The 15,441-nt window shown below is 43.3% G+C and overlaps 1 protein-coding gene across 1 annotated transcript in view; it reads left to right on the top strand.

The window, feature by feature from the left end:
• Positions 1 to 15,441, top strand: part of TLN2 (talin 2) — a 450,837-nt gene that overhangs the window by 415,597 nt on the left and 19,799 nt on the right. Inside the window, exons 52-53 of the mRNA XM_060005857.1 lie at positions 799 to 906; positions 14,686 to 14,791. Coding sequence (XP_059861840.1) covers positions 799 to 906; positions 14,686 to 14,791 — 214 coding nt within the window. The remainder of the gene's footprint in view (positions 1 to 798; positions 907 to 14,685; positions 14,792 to 15,441) is intronic.

The following is a 15,441-nucleotide window of genomic DNA, read 5'->3' as shown; positions in this document are numbered from 1 at the left end:
TCATCTGGCAGCCCCGTGAATGGGCGTACCATCTGAAATGATATCTCACGCATGACTCAAGTGGGCAGGTCCCAAGTACAAGAAAAAAGGGCCAGATGCTGTGTTAACCATATGTCCTGGTCTGCTTATCTCAACGTGTATGATGCGAGATGAGTTATTTGTGGCACCTTTGAGGGTGCTGGGGAGCTCACTCTCTGAAGGTTCCCAGGAGCCAGTGAGCCCTGGTCGGGGGACTCACTGTGATTGCAGTCTGATCAGGTCACAGAGTGATGAGCCTGTGAACAGAGAGGGTTCTTCAGAATACTTCACGCTGCAGGAGTGAGAGAGGCTGATCCTGTTAAGCTGTAAGCCCTCTGCTGTAAGCCTCTTCTGTAAGCCCCAATCATGAATCTTTTTAGCACACGTGGAATTTCTTACCTTTCAATAAAAGATGCGGTGGGGGGGGGGGGGGCATGAGGAGAAAGGAAGGAAAGAGGGGCCAGATTCACTTGCTTTTGTCTGCCTTCCAGGCACTAGAAAAAGCAAGACACAAAGTGTTGTCAGAGAACCTGCAGTGCAGATAGGTGGGAGGTATCAGGAGAATGTGGAGGAGAACCCCTCCTCTCTCCAGGGAGGCAGGGAAGGTTTCTCAGAGAGGTCACTGAAGGTAAAACAGGAGGAGTTCCAGATTCCAGGTCTCCTGCCTCTGGGTCTTGGGCTACACAGCACTGCTGGGCAAGTGACCCCACCTGGCTGCCTGGTCCACTTGCCACCTGGCTCTTCCTGTTTTAAGATGTCGATGTTCCTTTCTCTCTCCAGCAAGCATCCTATCACCCCGACGTCAGCGAGGAGGTGCGCACCAGAGCGTTGCGGTACGGGACGGAGTGCACCCTCGGCTACCTGGACCTTCTGGAGCACGTATTGGTGGTGAGGAGGGGCATGGGCCAGGCCAGGGCTGGGGAAGAGCTGATCCAGATGCAGAGCGTCCTTTCCTCGGGAAAACCCCTCTTAGAGCATCGCGCAGGCTCCACTTGCGAGACTGGGACTGGACTGAGCTGAAAAGCCTCTCATATCACACTGCCCCAGCACACAAGATACAAGTGTAGTCTGGAGGGAGGTGCAGTTCGAATCCAGAGGAGCCTGGCTGTCTCGTTGCACCAAAGAGGCAAGACTAGCCTGAAAGAGCGGTGGGTAAGCAGAGTGAGAGGTGAAGCAGGTGGGACACACAGAGCCACCACTGAAAACAGATCAGGAGGTCCGGTCAGGAAAAACCCCAGTCCATCCTGCAAGGGCCAGGAAGGCTCCTAGAAGAGCCAGGCCAGCATCCGTGTTAGAAACATCACCAGTGCTACAGGAGACCTACTAGCCTCTCGCGATTTCCCCCAGTCCTCGAACCAGTGGCTTAGACCACATTGAGAATATGTCCAGTTCCATTTGTCTGATGACCTTCGAGCCTGCCGTGCCCACACGGAGCTGGGTTAATGTGGTGTACATCTGTCCCTGTCTAATCCTGGGAGCCACGTTTAAAACTGGGGAGTTCTGGGAGAGAGCTTGTTCAGGAGTCAGAGACACCCCAGAAGGGACTTGATGATGTCTCACCCCCTTCACTGCCCTTGCTCCTTTCTAAACCTAAAAGAAGATGATCCAACAGGGCACTTTCAGATACACAGCACATGTACCTCAAAGATTATTAAGCCTTTCATTTGCTCTGCATTGACATTTATCTCTTTTTGTGCAACCACGTGAGGCTAGCAGGGCAAGGGAATGATCCAAGACCCAAGTTTGGCCCCTTGGCCCCTTGGAGACACGGGGGCGAGGCTAATTAAAACGCAGGAGGGTAGTGTATATATGTCCATGCCACTCTCTCGCTCCGTCACAGCTTACCCTTCCCCCTCCCCATATCCTCAAGTCCATTCTCTAGTAGGTCTGTGTCTTTATTCCTGTCTTACCCCTAGGTTCTTCATGACATTCCAGCTACTAATGACAGACCTGAGACCAAGTCCTAGCTCTGCTCATTCTAGTATTTCACTGCCTTCTCCTTAAACTGAAATTACCTTCTGATGTTAAGCATTTCAGGTCTTTTAAGGGAACACTACTTTTATTCTTCGCCCAGGTAACCGTGGTCATTGCAAAAGAATATCTTTTGAGAGAGTGGCCAGTCTGGGGTTACTGACATTGGGCTCCCAAAGCCTGAACACTCGTGAGTAGAAACCAGTGTATTGCTCGTGGGCCAAGGAGAAAACATCTTGGCCAGTCAGCGTTCGCAGGCACGAGCCTCCCCAGCCAAGCCAGCTTGTCTGTGTTGGGATATGAGGTGTTCAGCCCGTGAGCATGCATAGCAGGAAGTTTAGCGTAAGGAGAATGAAGCCAGCAAGGCTTCCACAAGGTATCTTTTTCTTGATGGGACCATCTATTCTAGGCACTTGGAATCTTGTGACATCCGAACATTCGAAAGCACAGTGGAAAGCAAAATGGCTTAGGTTTAGAACGCTTGAATTCAGATCCTGGCTGTGCCAAGTAAATAGTTGCATTACCACTGTCTTATCCGGGCTTCAGTTTGCTCAGATGTTAAGCCGCTGATTAAGGATTAAGTGAGGCGGTGGGGAGTCCAGGGCTCTGGCTGAGCTCACGTCTGCTGCACGCTTCGTTAAAATCCTCCTGGAAGGTGCCGGTCCTGGCTGAGCAGAGGTGCAGGGCTGCGGCAGCAGTGCCCTCCTAGCTTCCCAAGTGGGGGCTCTCCCCCAGCACCCATTTTTCCTTGTCTCTGTCTCTCATGCTTTGGTCTTCATCTTGTTCATTTGATACTGGCATCCTCCTATTACTCCCATGAAGGATCCTCACCTCACCCCTTTCATCCGGTTCCATTTCTTGGTTAAACCATATTTTTTCCCCGCTCCTGTGTTTGTACCTGTGGCGCCAGTGTCGGTAGGTGCAGGCCCCTGCACACATTGGCTCTTGGTGAGCCATTTAACGAGGATGTCCTGTGTCGGGGTCCACTTGCAGCGGCGCCAGCTCCCCAAGTTGGGATGGAAAGGAGGCAGCAGCCTTCAAGGCGTACGGTGGAGTGAAGGTCTCGGGTTTCCCTCCTCTGCGCAAAGACAGCTTAGACCGGGGAGAGGAGTTCTGTCTTCATGAGGAAGGGCAGGTGCCAGCATTTGTCTTGAGAACCTTCTCCCAGGGGAGAAGGAAGAGGGAACCCTCAGAGGTTCCCCTTCTTGACCTCAAGCCGCCTTTAGACCCTCTCCCAGTATCTGGGAGCCAGGTGTTGCATCCACCAAAGCACTTCCTCTCTCCACCTCCACCCCTCTCCATGCCCACCGCATGTTGGTGAGCAGAAGAAGACAAGGCCTCCTGAGGCGGGTGTGGGTGCGTGGTTGGCCTCTTTGCCCCAAGGGAAGCTGAGGTGTCCGGGGCCTCCGTGGGAAGGCCTAGGAGCCATTCCCAAGATACACACTCAGAGACCCCAGCTTTACAGCCCCTTAGTTACTGTGCCGGGCATCAGCCCTAGTGATAATCAGCAGGTTCTTCTGGAACAGGAGGAAGGGCACATACCACAGGGAGACCCCACATCACGTGTGATTTGGGAGGTTTCGTGTGGGACCAGAGGTTGGCAATAGGGGAGCTACCACTGCCTTCTTTTCCTGGACCCAACAAGAGCCATTGCACTTTACAGCCAGGTGTGCTTCCCTGATGCATCTTCCGTTATGAGTTCTTCTTGGTATTTACTAAAGAAACAGGACTCTGAAGTCTTACGTGTTTGCACACCGAATTCGGTTGATTGTGTGGTGGTTGATGCGTCTGTTAAAAGCCTGCCACCTGAATTTCCTTTCATCTTCCTCTACAGTTATTGTCATTGTAACTCGTAATTATGGCAATAATATAAATATCCTGTTTCTCCATAGCTGTTCTGAGATTTACGGTGTGAAAAATGCTGGTGCTAAAACGAAATCATTAATAGGAAGAAAAGCTAAATGACATGAAAACTTTTTTTTTTTTTTTGCGGTACGCGCGCCTCTCACTGTTGCGGCCTCTCCCGTTGCGGAGCACAGGCTCCGGACGCGCAGGCTCAGCGGCCATGGCTCACGGGCCCAGCCGCTCCACGGCATGTGGGATCTTCCCGGACCGGGACACGAACCTGTGTCCCCTGCATCGGCAGGTGGACTCCCAACCCCTGTGCCACCAGGGAAGCCCGACATGAAAACTTTTATACAGCATCCAGAATTTGTCTCATCTTTTACCAGAAAGAGGTTTTTCCCTCTTTATGGTGACAAGTGCTGATGGTTCATCCAAGTAGATAAGAATGAAATCGCATCAAGTATTTGTTCATATTTCTATTCTTGTCTCTTTAGAGACCTACACATACTCTTTGAAGGGTATTTTCCAATAAAAATATAGGAAGGAGACATCCAGGGGATTATCATAAACATGAAAAAATACCAGTTCCTAACTGAAAACGGTAGAACCTCTGTGACAGCGTTCTGTCCCCTAAGCTGCAGACATTAGCAGTTTCCTTGGGCCTGCAGCTGAAAATAAGCTCACAGTTCCCATCATGAGCCCTCACTCCTTCTCCAAAGCAGACTTGAAAGAAATCTGGACTAACACGAGGCTAAATACGAGGAAGACTGTTCCACATACGAGGACCATGAGCCATAAGACCGCTTAGGACCGAGCTGTTAGAGACCCGAAAAGAAATTAGGGAAATGGAGACGCACGAATACGGAAACTAGTGTTCACTTCTCAGGGAACTTTGACAGAATCAGAAAACGAAAGCCAAATTGACAATTTAGAGAAGACGTCAGATGTATGTGGAAATTACCTTTAGGGTAGAGGGAAAGAATACTAAGATTAGCTATTTGAGGGTGGTGAATAAAAAAGCAGTTAAAGCTAGAGATTTTCACACACACACGCACACACGCACACACACGCACACAGTATTCCCCATTCTGCCCTCCTCCTCATTCACTGGTCTTCACGCATGTCATCAGATGACCACAGTACCTCCATCCTGAAAAGAAAGTCAGCCGACATTGGAACTGTAACAGGAGATCTTAGGATGGTCCTCCTGGATCATTGTAAAGCTGACTTCTCTTCTTAGCTGACCAGAGAGAATTAGTAAGATTTCTGAAAGCTGAAGAAAGGTCAGATAATTGTCCAGTTTTCACTAAAGGGGAAAGAGAAAAGTAGAAATTAAGGTTTGGAGGAAGTGTCCAGCAATTTAGAGGAATAAATTGAGGTCACTTTCAGGTAGTCCAAGGTGGTTTAGCCATCTTCTTTAGGGGCTGCTTTTCTTAAATTTGGGCACGTGAAAACGTGGGGGAAAGTATGCTACTTTGGCCTTGTTCAGGTCAAATATCCTAGAGCCAAGGATTCTTCACCTTTTTTGGCTGGTTTATATATTTTAGTTTTACTTTAGAAAAAAATCTTAAAACAGAAAACCATATCAACATTTGCGTGTCTACCATCTATAATTAACTAATTTTGTTAAATAATATCTTGTCTTATTTGGTTCAGATCCTTATTTTGTAAGAAGTCTCTCAATAATAATTAATTTTGTATCCTTTACCAATACCATCCTCCTTTTTTCTCTGTCTAGGCAGAAATAACTATCATGATTTCAGCTTTCTTAACCTTCATGGATCTTGGGCCCCCTTGAGCTAGCGAAAAGCCCATTTCCTGCCTCACCCTACCCTCATCAGAGAAACATCAGCACATAAACACAAATGTCCTGTGAACTGTTAAGAGGGTTCCCAGACCCCTAGCTGGATACTTTGGGAATTTAGAAACTCCAAATCGAGAGGAGATTGGGGATTTGGGGATTTTTTTTTTTTTTTCTTGAGAATCCAGTTATCAGTCTCCAAACAATGGGATCTAATTTAGGCAGAACCCCGTCCTTGCTGCCCTGGGAGCTGCTTTATGAAGCTTTAGACGTGCCCATTTGAGCAATGCTGGCCTTCTGCGTTTGCTGTTGGCTGGTTTGTCATGGAGGATTTCTACTGCAGGATGAAAGGCAGCCACTTGGCCTCTGCAGTAACCACAGATCAATATTGCTGCTTACCCACAATATGAGGTCTTTGACAGGGTTAAAATTACCGTGGCTTCCAGTAGCAGCACTTTAATTTCATTCTGGCTGTTGCCTGCTATGAGAAATCATGTTGACTTAATTGCAGAATAAAAATAGAACTCCTTTGCTCTCCTGCCTTATTTAAATAGGGTGCTTTGCCATAGGGCCGTTCCCTTTCTTAGAGCCAGAGTGTATACAGAGTGGTTTTCTCCCTCCATCAAGGCTCATGCAGCTCAATATTTTGCAATCCAAAAATGGGCAGAAGACCTGAATAGACATTTCTCCAAAGAATATATACAGATTGCCAACACGTGAAAGAATGCTCAACATCATTAATCATTAGAGAAATGTAAATCAAAACTACAGTGAGGTATCACCTCACACCACTCAGAATGGCCATCATCAAAAAGTCTACAAACAATAAATGCTGGAGAGGGTGTGGAGAAAAGGGAACCCTCTTGCACTGCAGGTGGGAATGTGAATTGGTACAGCCACTATGGAGAACAGTATGGAGGTTCCTTAAAAAACTACAAATAAAACTACCATACGACCCAGCAATCCCACTACTGGGCATATACCCTGAGAAAACCATAATTCAAAGAGTCATGTACCACAATGTTCCTGGCAGCACTATTTACAATAGCCCGGACATGGAAGCAACCTAAGTGTCCATCCACACATGAATGGATAAAGAAGACGTGGCACATATGTACAATGGAATATTACTCAGCCATAAAAAGAAACGAAATTGAGTTATTTGTAATGAGGTGGATGGACCTAGAGTCTGTCATACAGAGTGAAGTAAGTCAGAAAGAGAAAAACAAATACCATATGCTAACACATATATATGGAATCTAAAAAAAAAAAAAAAAGGTTCTGAAGAACCTAGGGGCAGGACAGGAATAAAGACGCAGATATAGAGAATGGACTTGAGGACACGGAGAGGGGGAAGGATAAGCTGGGACCAAGTGAGAGACTGGCATGGACTTACATATACTACCAAATGTAAAATAGATAGCTAGTGGGAAGCAGCCACATAGCACAGGGAGATCAGCTCCATGCTTTGTGACCGCCTAGAGGGGTGGGATAGGGAGGGTGGGAGGGAGATGCAAGAGGGAGGGGATATGGGGATATATGTATACATACAGCTGATTCACTTTGTTATACAGCAGAGACTAACACACCGTTGTAATGTAGTTATACTCCAATAAAGATGTTAAAATAAATAATTAAATTAAATTTTAAAACATAAAGACAGAAGTCTTTTCACCACTCCCCTTTGATGATTTCAGTGAATCTCCCTACCACACCCTTAAGTTTTGTTTCAGCTTTATTGAGGCATAACTAACATATACAAGGAACACATATTTGAAGTGTACGATTTGAGGAGTGATATCTGAATATGTCTGTGAAACCATCACCACAATCAAAACGATGAATATATCCGTTATTCTTCAAAATTTCCAAACAACCACTAGTCTGCTTTTTGTTATTACAGATTTGTTTGCATTTTCCAGACTTTTATATAAAAGCAGTCATCGGGCCTGTACTCTCCTTTGTCTGGCTTTTTTCACTCAGCATCAGTAGTTTCAATTCCATCCACATTGTTATGTGTACCAATAATTTGTCCCCTTTTATTAAGTAGTATTCCACCATATGGCTATGTCATAATTGTTCATCAGAACACCTGTTGATGGATATTTGCGTTATTTCCAGGTTTGATGATTATAAATAAATCTGCTACGAACATCCTATATAGAAGTTTTTCTACCTATATGATTTCATTTCTCTTGGATAAATACCTAGAAGTAGAATAGTTATATCATAGGGTGGGTATATTTTTAACTTCTTAGGAAACTACTAAATTCTTTTTTAAAGTGGTTATTTCCACCAGCAGTATATGAGAGTTCCAATTTCTCCATGTCCTTGTTAGCACTTAGAGTGGTCAGTGTTTTTAATTTTAGCCATTCTAGTGGGTATGTGGTGGTATCTTAATTTCCACCAAGGGTTAGAGGGCATTTTGTGACCAATTTGTCCACGACACTAGGAATGCTCATTCCCAGGTCGGGCGAGGGTTTCATTGATAGGCCACTCAAAGTGCTAACATTGGACCAGACCCTGTTAGTAATAACCAAAAGGGTCTGGACCATCTGTCTTACTAGTCTGTTATGGTCCGGGAAATGGTTGCTTCTTCCCATTTCTAGAGTTGTGCGTTGATCTTATGGAACTATATATTTGGTCAATCATTTCAAGTCACCTACTCATCCTCAGTTTTATCTGAGGCTCAGTCACACATCTGGTAATGCAAGAAACAATGATCTTGTAAAATAGGCAGAATACAAGTAATACAGCTGGTAACATTAATAAGGTCATAAGTAAGTATTTAAGCTGAGAACTTCCACTAGGTGCGGCCCAGTATAGTATCTGCCCAGATCATGTAAACAGTCTATTCTGTACCAATTGCTGTCTTTAAGGAAATCATATATTGATACTGTACCTAAAGTTCACCAAAGATTTCTACGTGTAAAGGTGAGTGGTGGGTCATCGTGACCCTTTGCAGGATTGAGAAAGGAATGTTATCTTCTAAGGAGTTACGTGACTGGTGTCAGAAGAAGAAAAATTGGTCTTTAAGATTGAGCAGGTATTTCTGCTATTGGGAAGGTCTGTTAACACGTCATGCAGATGCACAAGGCACACTAGAGGGGAGGGAGGAGGCCAAAGGGCAGAGAAAAAGTTTTATGTTTAAATTGTTCTTGTCTTGCCTTAAAATGTGAATTTTTATTTCATCAGTCAGATATATTCTCTGCAGATAGTTTCTCTTAGGGTGTCACCTGTATTTTCATTTTCATAACAGTGTCTGGCGGGGGGAGAAAAATGTATATTAAAAAAGAAAGGGGCTTCTCTGGTGGCGCAGTGGTTGAGAGTCCGCCTGCCGACGTGGGGGACACGGGTTCGTGCCCCGGTCCGGGAAGATCCCACATGCCGCGGAGCAGCTGGGCCCGTGAGCCATGGCCGCTGAGCCTGCGCGTCTGGAGCCTGTGCTCCGGAACAGGAGAGGCCACAACAGTGAGAGGCCCACGTACCACAAAAAAACAAAACAAAACAAACCAAAAAAACCCCAAAAAAGAAAGAAAATGACAGCAAGGCAGAGAGTTGAGAAAACAAAAAAGTACAGATAGAACTCGGATAAAAATGAAAGTAAAATGAAAATATGTCTTACATATAAAATATTAAACATTTAGGATGAACTGGATGTTTGCAAAGGTTATCGAATTATTTTCAGGATTATACCCCAGTGTGGGGAAGAAAATAATCTTCCCTCTACTCTTCTGAGTTCTTGCCGGAGACCTCGTGTAATAAGACAGATTAACAAGAGAACAACAAAAGTTGATTCACATGGTGTACCTCATGGATAAATGGAAGATACCCAGCGGAAAAATGGGCAATTCCCAAGGTAGCCTAAGGCACCCACTTAAATACCACTTTCAGGCAAAGAAAAGAAAAGGTGTATGTGGTGGGAGGAGGCTGGTTACAGGAGGTGGCCAGGAAAAGCAGGGTTAACTAGGGTAAGGTTGTTAGCAGGTTTTAGAGCCTTCATCATCTATAAGATTCTCTTGTGATTTTCTCTCAGGCTTCTCTTACTGGTACAGAGGGGGAGACACCCTTACAAATGGAGATTTCTTTTATAAATGTGAATTACCCTTTCAAAAGAGGTAATTTCCTGTTTTCAGAGCATCCCCCGTGTCTGATTTTTCTCAAAATAATCAACTCAAAAGCAATCTGTATGCCAAAGAGGCATATTTTGGGGTGACATACTTTGCTACCCTTCACCAGCCTCCTTCTTTGTCTTTCATTTGCCTGCCTGATTGATTCTCTTCTTGTTAACAACCTTATTGAGATATAATTGGCATATGGCAAAATTTACCCAGTTAAGGCATACAGTTTCTTGGTTTTCACTATATTTACAGCTGTACACCTATCACCATAATAATAATTTTAGAACATTTTTGTCAACCCAAGAAGAAACCTCATGCCCTTTAGCAGTCATTCCTCATTCCCTTCATCCCCACTCCTAGCCCAAGGCGAACACTAATCTTTTTCTTGTCTCTGTAGATTGCCGATTCTGGACATTTCATGTAAACAGAATCGTATAGCATGTGATCTTTTGTAATTGGCTTCTTTCACTTAGCATAATGTTTTTAAAGTTCTAAGACATAAACTTTCAAATTCCTGCTTTTTTGAAATTAATTTTTATTGGAGTACAGTTCCTTTACAATGTTGTGTTAGTTTCTACTGTACAGCAAAGTCAATCAGCTATACGTATACATATATCCCCTCTTTTTTTTATTTCCTTCCCATTTAGGTCACCACAGAGCACTGAGTTCCCTGTGCTATACAGTAGCTTCTCATTAGTTATCTATTTTATACATAGTATCAATAGTGTATATATGTCAATCCCAGGCTCCCAGTTCATCCCACCCCCCTTCCCCCCTTGGTATCCATACGTTTGTTCTCTACGTTTGTGTGTCTATTTCTGCTTTGCAAATAAGATCATCTATACCATTTTTCTAGATTCCACATATATGCATTAATATACGATATTTGTTTTTCTCTTTCTGACTTCACTGTATGAAAATCTCTAGGTCCATCCACATCTCTATAAATGATGCAATTTCATTCCTTTCTATGGCTGAGTAATATTCCATTGTATATGTGTACCACATCTTCTTTATTCATTCCTCTGTTGATGGGCATTTAGGTTGCTTCCATGTCCTGGCTATTGTAAATAGTGCTGCAGTGAACATTGGGATGCGTGTGTCTTTTTGAATTATGGTTTTCTCTGGATATATGCCCAGTAGTGGGATTGCTGGCTTTTTAAAGTTTCAAAGCATAATATATGTGTTTTGTCCCCTATTTAAGAAGCTAAGATCACAAAGGTTATTCTCCTGTATTTTCTTCTACACAGTTCTAATTCTTACATTCAGGTTTATACTCCATTTCTAGTTCATCCATGCATATGGTGAGGAAAGGGTCAGGTTTATTTTCTTACCTATGGCTATCCAATTGTTCCAGCATCCTTTGTTGAAAAAATTGTCCTCATTGAATTAAAGGTGCTTTAGCACCTTTAATGAAAATCAGTTGACTATATGTGTGAATCTAGTTCTGGACTCTTTTCTGCCCCACTGATCTGTATGTCTGTGCACCAATATCCTGTTGTCTTGGCCACTACTATAACTTTATAATGAGTCTTGAAATCAGGTATTCTAAAACTTACAGCTTTGTTCTTTTTCAAAATGGTTTAGCTATTCTAGGTCCTTTGTATTTTACATACATTTTAGAATCATCTTATCGATATCTTAAAAAAAAAAGCTTATTGGGGTTTTGACTGGGATCGTGGGGAGATTTGGGAATAATTGATCTTAATAGTCTTCTAATCCAAGAATATGGTATATCTCTCCATTTATTTAGGTCTTCCTTAATATTTTCAACGACATTTGTAGTTTTTAGCATCCACATCTTACACATCTGTTGTCAAATTTAACAGTATTTAACTTAACAGGTATTTCATGATTTTTTATGCTACTATAAATGGTATTGCTTTTTTCAAAATTCTCAATTTTTTACTGCATATAGAAATATATCCTGTGACCTTGCTTAACTCATTTATTCTAGCTTTTTTTCCCTTTTTTTTTTAAACAAATGCCTTAGAAATTTCTACATAGGCATTCATGTTATTTATGAACAAAGACAATTTTACTTCTCCCTTTCCATCTGCATGCCATTTATTTCTTTTTCTTGCCTTGCTGCACTGGCCAGGAATACTAGTACAATACTGATGGAAGTGTGAGGATGAATATCCTTACCTTATTCTTGGTCTTAGGGGAAAACACGCAGTCTTGCACCATTTACTGTGAGTCTCCCCATCATACCTTTAACCCCTTGCTTATTCACGTTGTGTTAACCACTGTAGCAAAAGCAAATAGCAAAGCCTGTGGACTCCTTTGCTCTTTAGTCCCAGAGCTGTAGCCATTATTCACCTAGTGGCCTTACAACATGTATTGTTTCAGACAAATACAGTACAAGCCTTTTACAGTTAGGTAGTGGCAAATGCCCATTTGATCTAGAGCAATGGTTTACAACTTTGGCTGCAAATGAGAACCGCCTGGAGAACTTTTAGAAATTCTGGTGCCCAGACCGTACATCGGACCAATTCCATCAGTAGTCCTGATGGAAATGTATACTGTATTAAATTATGTATTAATTTGTACAATCTTACCACAGCTCTATAATGAAAGGACTGTTTGTTGTGCTCATTTAATAGATAAGTAAACTGAGGCTTAGAGAGAAGATAAGTAACTGGACCACTGTTACTGAGGTACATTGACTCTAGAACCTACCCTAAATTCAGTTGCCTGCCAACTGGCTGTGTTAAAAAAGTAAAAGGCATCTAACCCCTCCCCTCCACCTCTCCATGGTTCTGGTGATCTTCTGGAACTAGTCTAGGATGCCATCATATTAGGACTTGTCTCCAGTAGTGTGTTGGTCTGTTATTCATTCATTCATTTGTTCACTCATTCACTGGTTTGTACTGAGTTAATATCTGCATGGTGCTATGTGTAGATAGGTCCTAGGGTGAGGGAATGAGAATAACAGAGCAGCTGAACTCAGAACAGTAGCAAATATAAAATTTAGAAGATTGCAAGAGGAAGGAGGGTAGGGAATAGAGCCTGGGAAGTGGTTGCTCAAGAATCTTTGACTAATCAGTTCAAGTGTGTAACATAATGTCTTCTATGCACTGGTGTGTCTGGGGCTGGTCAATGTGTAACCCCAATAAAGAAGATGTGGCACATATATACAATGGAATATTACTCAGCCATAAAAAGAAACGAAATTGAGCTATTTGTAATGAAGTGGATAGACCTAGAGTCTGTCACACAGAGTGAAGTAAGTCAGAAAGAGAAAGACAAATACCGTATGCTAACACATATATGTGGAATTTAAGAAAAAAAATGTCATGAAGAACCTGGGGATAAGACAGGAATAAAGACACAGACCTACTGGAGAACGGACTTGAGGATATGGGGAGGGGGAAGGGTGAGCTGTGACAAAGCGAGAGAGGCATGGACATATATACACTACCAAACGTAAGGTAGATAGCTAGTGGGAAGCAGCCGCATAGCACAGGGAGATCAGCTAGGTGCTTTGTGACCGCCTGGAGGGGTGGGATAGGGAAGGTGGGAGGGAGGGAGACACAAGAGGGAAGAGATATGGGAACATGTGTATATGTATAGCTGATTCACTTTGTTGTAGGGCAGAAACTAACACACCATTGTAGAGCAATTGTACTCCAATAAAGATGTAAAAAAAAAAAAAGTATAACCCCATTAACTCCCCCAACCCCAGATTTTTTTTTACCAAGCTTCTTTTAAAGTTCTCTTACAGTTTTGGGGTCCAAAAGACATCTTTTCCACACTCGTAAGAAAGAGTACGATACCTGGTCAGGTGAAAAGGGTATGGGATACCACGAAGGGAATTAACATTTAATGAATGCCTACTGTGTTCCAGGCATTGTGCAAGATACTTCTCATGGGTTATTCCATTTGATGTTTATGCCACTCCTGAGGAGTAGGCATTATCCCAGTTTTACAGATGAGTAAACAGGTTCTGAGAGGTTCAGTAATCTGCCCATTGTTCACAAACCAGGAGCAGGTGAAGCTAGGTTTGAAACACAGGTTTGTCCAATACCAAAGCCCAGGCTTTGTCTGCTGCTCAGAATTGTCCATAGAGAGACAGCAGTGGTGCTTTCCTCCTGAATGTCTTAGCATTTCTAAATCTCAAGATGACCCCTCTGAAGCATGGGTAGGAGATGCAGGAAAGAATATTGAAAGAAGAATTTCAAGATTAGGGAGGAACAAGGTGGTGTAAGTCAGATGTAAATCCATGGTGGAAGATGGTAGGGAGCTCTCATCCATTTCATAATTCCATTCTTGAATGAATTTGAGAAGAAATCAGCTGAGGATGTCCTTTAAATTGGATTAGGGGTAGATTTTTAGTATCTTTTTTAACACCAGCAAGAAACAAACTTAAAACCCCTTTAAACTAGGTTTAAAAGAAGGAAAGTCCACAGGACTTCTCCCAGGAGAGCTTGCAGTCAAAACCCTGGAAATGGATTGTCCTTTCAGGAACAGCCCTTCTCAGAGAGGTTTTTGTCTCCAAGACCCCACCTGAGTCACACTTTTCTTCTGACCCCATATTTGCTTTGTCACAAACACCAGCTGACCTGCAGCCTTGGACATTCATGTTCACTCAGAGCATTCTTACATTTTGGGTAATTTCTGTGTGCGTATGTTTGTTTTAGGTACAAACAAAAGGACAAATAAGAACTTCATCTCCCTTGTGATCTTAGGGAAGTATGTCAGAATAGATCTTAGGAAAACTCCTGGTGCCCAGCTTTTCATTTCTCACATGAGGAAACTGAAGGCCAGTGCGTCTTATGTGTTTTCCCCTAAATTTCTAAAGTCACTTGGTGACAGAGTTGCAACTTCAAACCAGGATGTCTAGCTCTGCGTACACCAGCAAGAGTGGGCTTCCTGTCACAATGGCTACCGCCTTCCTTATGCGTTTGGCTTGTTCTTCACCCATAGATTCTTCAGAAACCAACCCCAGAACTCAAGCACCAGCTGGCTGCTTTCTCCAAGCGCGTGGCCGGTGCCGTGACCGAGCTCATCCAGGCAGCGGAGGCCATGAAAGGTAAGCTGGATTCTCTCGTGTCGTCCTGTGGGGCAGTCCTAGACAGCAAACTGAGCAGAGAGGATGGGCAGCCTACACAGGCCCTCTCTTGGCAAATGAAGTCAAAAGGAACACAGTGAGGAACTTTTTTTAAGAAGCAAATGGGAGTAGAGTTAGACTTAAAAAGTTACTATTCTCCTGAAACAAATCTTTTCTCCAGCCTTTGTATTACGTCCTTTAACTTAAATGTCATGATCCATCTAGAACCGCTCACTTCTCTTTTAAGGGTCTTGCCATCCATTTTTAACTGCATTTTCCTTCATCAGAATATTTACTCTCACTTAAATAATACACTTGATGTTTAGAAACGGTGCTATCTGGGTAGTATATTGTTTGCACACCCCTTCGTGGTTATGAAGAAGCAATCAACTCACCCGGGAGGGGTTTTCTTACCAGTTTCCCTTTGTTTGCATTTGAGGGGAATGGCTGTTCCTCCTGAGTTCCCAGGAGAAAAGAATGACAAATCTCTGTGCTCAGCATAGTCTCAAGTCTCCTGAGGATGCTTACTTGCATTCATGAACTCTAAGTTACAAGTCAGAGTAAAACTCAAGCAGGCCTTGGTCAATGAGATCTCGATTTTTGAAACTATCATTGATGACTGATCCTGTGGT

Source organism: Delphinus delphis, chromosome 2 (genome assembly GCF_949987515.2).
Source record: "Delphinus delphis chromosome 2, mDelDel1.2, whole genome shotgun sequence".
NCBI lineage: Eukaryota > Metazoa > Chordata > Mammalia > Artiodactyla > Delphinidae > Delphinus > Delphinus delphis.
Note: the sequence above shows the minus strand (reverse complement) of the source record. Positions and strands in the feature narration are given on the sequence as shown.